The 7,929-nt window shown below is 41.1% G+C and overlaps 1 protein-coding gene across 1 annotated transcript in view; it reads left to right on the top strand.

Moving 5' to 3' along the window:
• Nucleotides 1-2,989, top strand: part of efemp2a (EGF containing fibulin extracellular matrix protein 2a) — a 9,736-nt gene extending 6,747 nt beyond the window's left edge. The window contains exons 7-11 of the mRNA XM_035669644.1: nucleotides 266-385; nucleotides 521-640; nucleotides 805-931; nucleotides 1,440-1,635; nucleotides 2,058-2,989. Coding sequence (XP_035525537.1) covers nucleotides 266-385; nucleotides 521-640; nucleotides 805-931; nucleotides 1,440-1,635; nucleotides 2,058-2,231 — 737 coding nt within the window. The 3' untranslated portion in view covers nucleotides 2,232-2,989. The remainder of the gene's footprint in view (nucleotides 1-265; nucleotides 386-520; nucleotides 641-804; nucleotides 932-1,439; nucleotides 1,636-2,057) is intronic.
• Nucleotides 2,990-7,929: the final 4,940 nt, after the last annotated feature.

Genomic DNA, 7,929 nt, shown 5'->3' with positions numbered 1-7,929 from the left:
TACCTTACCTTACCTTAGAATAAGCCGCTTTTATTTACAGATGCTGCGGGTCCTCTTCTATAGAGCCCATATTGAACTGCAATGTTTCTACAGTAGCTCAGAATGGACAAACCAAACACTGGCTTTAGCTATGGCCTTTTAAATTTTTTGCGAGTTTTTTAGTTTCTCTTACAAGCTTGGAAGGCGAACAGTATTCAGTTGGTTTCAATCCTACACAATGGTCCTTTTAATTTCACACTATAAAATCTGTCTTTCCTCCTTTCAGATGTGAATGAATGTGACATGGGTGCCCCCTGCTCTCAGAGGTGTTACAACACGTACGGCACCTTCCTGTGTCGCTGCGACCAGGGCTATGAGCTGGGGCCTGATGGCTTTGCTTGTAACGGTAAGAGTCCCACTCTGTCTGTAAAGAGTAATAGTGTAAGCTCTCCTTTACTGTGATGCCAGTCTGCTCTGTTTTCTGTTCCTGTTCTCCCTTTAATTGGCGCTATTAATAAAACCTGAACTTTTAACTTAATAGACATTGATGAGTGCAGCTACTCTAGTTACCTGTGCCAGTACCAGTGTGTCAACGAACCAGGGAAGTTCTCCTGTGTGTGCCCAGAAGGATACCAGCTGCAAGGCACCAGACTATGCCAGGGTAAGCACACCCGCCTCCATTTCCTCCCAAAACGAACACCTACCTCTGTGCTTTCAGAGTCACAAATGCTGCTCTGAGTCAATACTTATTCATTCTTTGGCAGCAGCTCTATTCTTGTCCTGTTGCTGTTCGATTGAACATCATGAGCTGTTTCTCTTCTGCAGATATAAATGAATGTGAAACAGGTGAACACCAGTGTACCGACACACAGACCTGTGTGAATATCCACGGACGATACCTGTGTGTGGACGCAAACCGGTGCCAAGACCCTTATGTACAAGTGTCTGACAAGTGAGTGACACCTCATGAAAGCTTGTGTGTGTTCATACACAAACACACACTTTCACACACCTTTTCCCAATTACTAAACTATGTGCTGGCCATCAGCTGAGAATATAATCAGCCCCTGTATTGAGTATGGCTCAAAGTGCAAGATTACCCCAATTACTTTTTCCACATATGAGTCCAACTTGCAACCTTTTCTTTTGAGCATGCTCCAGTGCAATAAGAAAACTATTACAGACTGAACAAGTGTTGGATTGGTAACAGGTGTGGGTCACTATTAACATATCCCAGATGATTTAGTAATATAAAATGTGTTTTAGAAAAACATGAGGGGAAAAAATGGCTACTGTTCAATATTTATTTAAAATTTAGGAGAACTCTAAGTCATATTACTCCCTCTGCTGGCTGATTTATGAACTACTCTTAATGTTTTTCCCAAACATTACTACAATTTCCTGTGTGCCTCTCAATGTGGACACTCACCCTTACTTTACTCCTTTGTGTGTGTGTCCAGCCGCTGTGTGTGTCCCGTCAACAAGCCTGTCTGTCGAGATCTGCCTTTCTCCATCGTCCACCGCTACATGAGCATCACCTCCGAGCGCTCTGTCCCCTCCGACATCTTCCAGATTCAGGCCACCAGCGTCTCTCCAGGGGCTTACAACACCTTCCGCATCCGCTCTGGTGACGAAAACGGAGACTTCTACATCAGGGTGAGTACTGTTACAGAGCATGGAGAGCTGACAAAACCTTGTGAAGAGACCAAGACCTTGTGAAGTTCCCTGATTACAAGAAACAGTTCTGTCACCCACCACATTCATTCATTCATTCATATAAGTGCACCTTAACAAATTAATTCCTGATATAATGGACAGATATATTGACATCACTGAATGTGGTGGGTCAGACTGATTTATGAGTGTCAGGAGAGCTTCAGTGTCACAAGTTGCTGTAGATGTTGTTGCATGTACTGGTAGGTTGGTTATTGTTACATCTGAGCCAAGTTGAACAAGCTGTTTCCCATCTTTTTGCTAACTTAATCTAACTTCTGTTCATAGCTGTATATGAACTTCACACAGAAGTTGTATCTCTGCTGTATAAATGTACTCAGTAATGTTTGTTTGATCTTCTCCAGCAAATCAATAATATCAGTGCCATGCTGGTCCTGGCCCGCGCTGTGTCGGGGCCCAGAGAGTACACGTTGGACCTGGAGATGGTGTCAGTTAACCCTCTGCTCAGCTACCAGGGCAGCTACCAGACCAGCTCCGCCCTCAGACTCTCCATCTATGTCGGGCCGTACACCTTTTAAAGAAGTGGAGAGAGAGAGAGAGAGAGAGAGCTGGGAAGAAACACAGATGCAAAAAAGGAAAATGAAGCTGTAAAACAAAAGTGGTCGATGCAGTTCAACCAGTCACTGTGATGTTACAATCTTAGCATTTCGTAATTAGTCGTCCAAAGAAAGCCACACATTTCTGTCAGCCCACTGTATTACTTGTAAGAAAATACATACAGTATACATATACAATAGTGGTTCATAGATAAATTACAGCCTTAAAACAATTAGTCCAGTCAATTTAGTTCCCTTGTGTTTCATGTGTTTCCTGTTTCTTATCATGTTTACTGTTATTTTGTACTCAGCACCTATCTGACAGCATCATTCTGTGGTCGATGTCTATAAAAAAAGGGATTTTACTCTGAAGATTTCTTTTCTTCACATCTGTTCAGGGTGATAACAAGTCTGTGTGGCATATTTTCTGTCTGCCTTCATGTGCAATGATTCATGCTCAGCGTCACTAGATTAATCTGTTTTCACCAGTTTACATCCTTATCTTCGGTTCTGCTCTGTTTGTCACTTTATTCTTTTGGCCCTGTTTCCTGTTGACAGACGTGATTCAGTAACCACTCAGATCAGACCTCAGCATCCATGCTCCTCCTTTACCCTCCACTGTCCATTCCTATGTTCAAGCTCTCCATCACTGCTTTATTATTGGTTTGTCACATTGCGGATTTTGTTGTACTTTTTTTTTTTGTCTAAGATTTAAACCCAAATAAAACAATATACCTTTACATGTTTGTGTCACAGTGAAAATTATTACAGTTTCATTCTTATGGGCAACATACATCCATCCATCTGGACCCTTTATATTAATGTTCGTTAGAGCTGAAATAATTAGCTGATTAATGGACATGAAATTCATTTTCAAACAAAAATGCAGAAGAATTTGCTGTTTTTCTCTGTTTTATATCAATATAAACTGTATATCTTTGTGTTTTAGACTGTTATCGCCTTAAGAAAGCTTTGTGAGAACATCACCTCCGGCTCTGGGACATTGCTATAGACATGGTCTGCTCAGTTGTCCAAACATCAGTGTTTGTCTAGTTCCACTAGTTTATTATTTCCCTTTGTTACCTAAGAAACAAGTGGTTGCAACATGAAGTCGTGTTTAAGAGAAGAGGCAAGTCTACAGGGTAACTGGTGTTTGGTTTAGTTCCAGCATCCCAGAACCACCCCCCTCTTTATCTGCACCCACACACTCAACAACGCAGCCCTCCCTACGTAGCAAAATATATTTGCTTCTTTCTGTATCATTATCGGCCAACATCATCATGATTTCTATCCTAAAACACTTTCCATGGCAGGAATCTCTCACCTAAACCTATCATATCAGTTACATACAAAACAGACACAAAGATCATTTTGATTTCTCTCTTCTTCACTAATAAATGTTTTATTTCTGCTTTTCTACTGTTTTTATATCAGGAAGAAGCTGATTAAATCTTGTAACATCCAGCAGCAAGACTGAAGCTCTGCGGCCTTCTGTTCTATTTTTACCATCACAGCACTTCACTTGTGTGCTAACTGATTCTCCTGACCCACAAAAAAAACTAAGGAAAAAGAGAGAGAGGGAGAAAAAGAGAGAGGGGAAAGCCCTTATTTCACAGTCCACTGCTGTTTGCTCCGCCCAGTCCTACACACAAACACACCACACACACCTCCCATCTGTCCTCACTGGGGGGTGATGACTCACACACACAGCCCTGTTTTATGTAATCGGAGACGGTGTTCAGCCACCAGGAGGCAGCAGATCACACAGATCTCCTCTCACAGCAGCAGTCCAGGAATAGCATCAACCTGAGGAGAGAGTGTTGGTTTTATAACCTAATTGACTAGTGAGCCTACATTTTTCTCCCGTTTTCCATGAACTCATATACCTGTGGGAGGAAAAAGTGATGGCAACTTTTTCTACTTTTCACAAACAGTGTACAATACAGCATACTATTTCTCTGCTCTGAAATATGTTTTAGCATAGACTTTTCTTGCATAACTTGGCATCATGTGATGATGGAGAACAAAGATGACGGAGCCTGGTGATGGTGTTAAAGAGTGCACTAGGGTAGGAGGTGTGTGTGTGTGTGTGTTCACATTCGGGGAGGGAAGTGGTCCCCTGGAATTTCCTGTTGGCATTCGGAGAGAAAGAAAACCAGACTGAAGGAGGATGACACCGTCCTGGATAGATTACTGAATGGACCTACTGGGCACAGGCTTAAGGGCCCAAAGGTCTCCACCTGCTAAATGTTACTTAAAGGCACACAAACAGATGCAAAAATGACCGTAAAGAGACGCAAAATGACCACAAAGGGATGCAACATGACTAAAAATAAATGCAAAACAAACTGAATGATTCACAAAATGACATGAAAAATAGGCACAAACGAACCAGAATGAGACGCAATTGGCTAAAAAAGATGCAAAATGACTAAAAATAAACGCAAAACAAAAAGACTGATTCACAAAATGACTAAAAATAGACGCAAACAGACCACAAACAAATGCAAAATGACTAAAAATAAACAAAAAACTACTAAATATAGACGTAAGACACTAGAGTTTGTAGTAATTTTGTGTACGTTTCAGTCTGTGTGTCTTGCTGGTTTATAGGAGGGGTGGGGGGGCTTTTACAATGTCTGTGCCCAGGTACCCATTGTCTCATGATCCGTCCATGGACTTTGCATTAGCACAGTGGGCACAGAGGAGAGTGTGTGTGTTTGTAAGAGTGTGTGAATGTAGTAATGTAATCTGCATGCTTCTGCTTGTCAGTGTTTGTGTGTGTGCATTTTGTGTGGGTGTTTACATAGGAGAGCATGTGTTTGAGAGTGGCATTGCCCACACAGACGAGTGGGAGGAGTGTTTTGGGTGGCAGAGGGGAGTGCTGGAGCGCCTGGGCCTCATTTTTTTTTGGCACCTTTGGTCTGGTATGATCTAATTTCTGGGCAAGCCGTGCCCTGTAGGCCGCAGTGGGGGATGGCGTGGGACCGGAAGTGGAGAAGCGAAAGGCCCATACGGGGCAGAGTGCACACACTAGTAGTACGATGGAACAAACCTGGTGAACAGAAAAGAAACCTTTCCATGTTATACAATCCTGTCCCTCAGCCATGAAGGAGGAGCAATCTGTCCCCCAGGTCTAACGCTTTGATCTCCTCCTATTGCATTACAAAAAGCTCTCGAAAACCTCCCCCCTCCACTACACCACAATGCAGGTATTATATTTATGAATGAAAGAGCGAGGTGGAGTGTCATTTCCCTCCACCCACAACCCCAGAGCACTGAGATTAATTCATTAACGAAAAGAGCGGGCAGTGGAATCTGTAGGACATCAAAAACAGGCTGCACAATACAAAGAGGTCCGATGATTAGGGAGTGTAAATTAGTGAGGGCATGAGACAGGAAATGGCTCTCTCTTTGCATACAGCATATAGATATATAGAGAGAGGGTGATCAGAGGGGACGGACAATTACACAATACTACATAAACAATCACATCAGTGACTAATACAAAAAACAAGACAACCAACAACCCTGATACATCTGAGACTGTATCCAGTGCCTGCTGGCCTTTACAGACCTGTTGTTACATTCAATTTGTTCCAAACTCAAATGTTTTCCATGAAAAGACATATAAAGATACTGAACTTTTGGTCGTGATATTCTCTTGTACAGTGATTCCCAACTACAGAAGCAACTTCTGCAGTTTCCTGAGTAGATCAGCTAATTTGGAAAAATGTAAATTTGGTACAGAAAAATGTGTCCATATGTCCACATATTTGTGTTTAAGAGGAAAATAAACAAAGCAAAGTGGTGCAAAGGTGATCTTTAGTATATTTATTGTCTCAATAAGCAATAAACCACCACTTACAACAGACTAACACGCTTTCAAACAGAGAGTCAAAATAGATACAAAAGTGATGGATAAATACAACATTACAACTGGTTAAACAACCAGTTTCTTTCTCTCCACGTAATAAAAAAAGAAGAAGGGATTATACCAAACACAACAATTCCAGGATCACAATGACAAAATTATTATTTTTTTAAATACTGTAACAAAATCCACTTTTATAGATTTAATTGATTAATTAATAATCATTTGAAATGAACACATTTGAAATACAGCTGGTTGTTGTTGAAAGGCTACTTGAGCTCATCTGACATCAGACAAAACAAAAAAAGGTTGGGTACCAATGATCCAGGAAACCAACCTGATGATGACGTTTGATTAAAGGTTACAATTCATCCAGAGCAGAGCAAGAATAAATGTTTATGTCAATCCATCCAACAGGCTGTTGTTGAGACATCTTACTCAAAACCATGAATGTGAGGAAAAGTCAGGGACCTACAGATTTATCTTCTGGGGACCATGAATGTTGCTACAAATGGTACACATGTTAATAGTTAAATAAAACAGAAGGCATTGGCATTTAAATGTACCAGGACATAATGAGCCCTGATTGGATTTTCTATTATTTAGAAATAAATCCTTTGGGATTTTCTTCTTCTTTTTAATATTGTTAATATTTAACATTCAGTCAGACCACAAGTGACCTCCGCATATCACACAGGAGCTTACATGAGATACACTCGCTAAATCCCCCCCGCAATACAACAGGAGTCATTTCTTGTTAGCTCTGGAAATAATTAGCTTATCAGTCTGGTCCAATTACAGGTTCAATTGCTGGGCATGTTCATTACCTCGGGTCAGTGTAATCTCCTACCAACACCCTGGGAATTTAGTGCCGGTACCGCAGCAAGCAGGATATTGGATCACATGTCAGTGATTAACAACAGTGTAATTAAAAATATGACAGTGCAGGTTTCTGAGAGGATGACTGCACATACAACATGTGATCTGTTCCCCATGTGGAGATTCAGGTACAAACAAAAAGCACTCGGACAACATGTTTATCCATCTTTGTCTTTCGAACAAACAAAACTTGAGCTGACATGCTGGATTACATGAGAGCCTTGGATAGATTTATATAAAGTTCTAAGCTAGACCTTCTTCATGCCTACTCTACCTTCAATTTCTTTACTCATTGCGTAAATGTGGTTACCAAGAAACGACAACGTGTTGCTATGGGTGTGTGGGTGTATAGCGGCAAAAGGGACCTATGCTGAAAAGACATTCAGCCCTGAGAAAAATAACAGAACTGAAAAACTTAAAGGTATGTGAGCGGCAGGGAGCAAAAGCTGAAGAGGAATTTTGTGAATCACGAAACACAAGCTGATGGTGAAACAGATATTTGGGCAGTGTCTTTTTATGTGAAAAACTGGCTGCTGGATGGAAAAAAACCTCCCCAGCTCACTGTGTATTCACCAGACAGTCTGCAGAGCAATTTCATCCCAGTAAAAGTGACAGTGGTGGAAGAAGAAGAATGCAATGATGTTAAAATACATCATCCTCTTTAACAGCTCATAAAACATACTTAACATCACTTCATCAGCATGATACTGTACGACTGTTCATGAGAATTAAACATGATTTTGAAGCAATGACATGTTTCCGTTGTCCACTACAGACAATGACACCATCTGTAAAGTCTGGTTAAACCTATTACAAAGAGTTTTTAACTGGTTATGTAATAGGCTCGATATAACACTGATGCCTCTATAAGACCTAAAAAAAAAACCAAGACCATCAGTGGGGCGCCCAGTTAGCTCAGTGGGTAGA

The sequence above is a fragment of the Morone saxatilis genome, unplaced genomic scaffold, assembly GCF_004916995.1.
Source record: "Morone saxatilis isolate NCDOM2014 unplaced genomic scaffold, NCSU_SB_2.0 Contig22, whole genome shotgun sequence".
NCBI lineage: Eukaryota > Metazoa > Chordata > Actinopteri > Moronidae > Morone > Morone saxatilis.
This window is presented reverse-complemented; position numbering and strand designations above follow the sequence as displayed.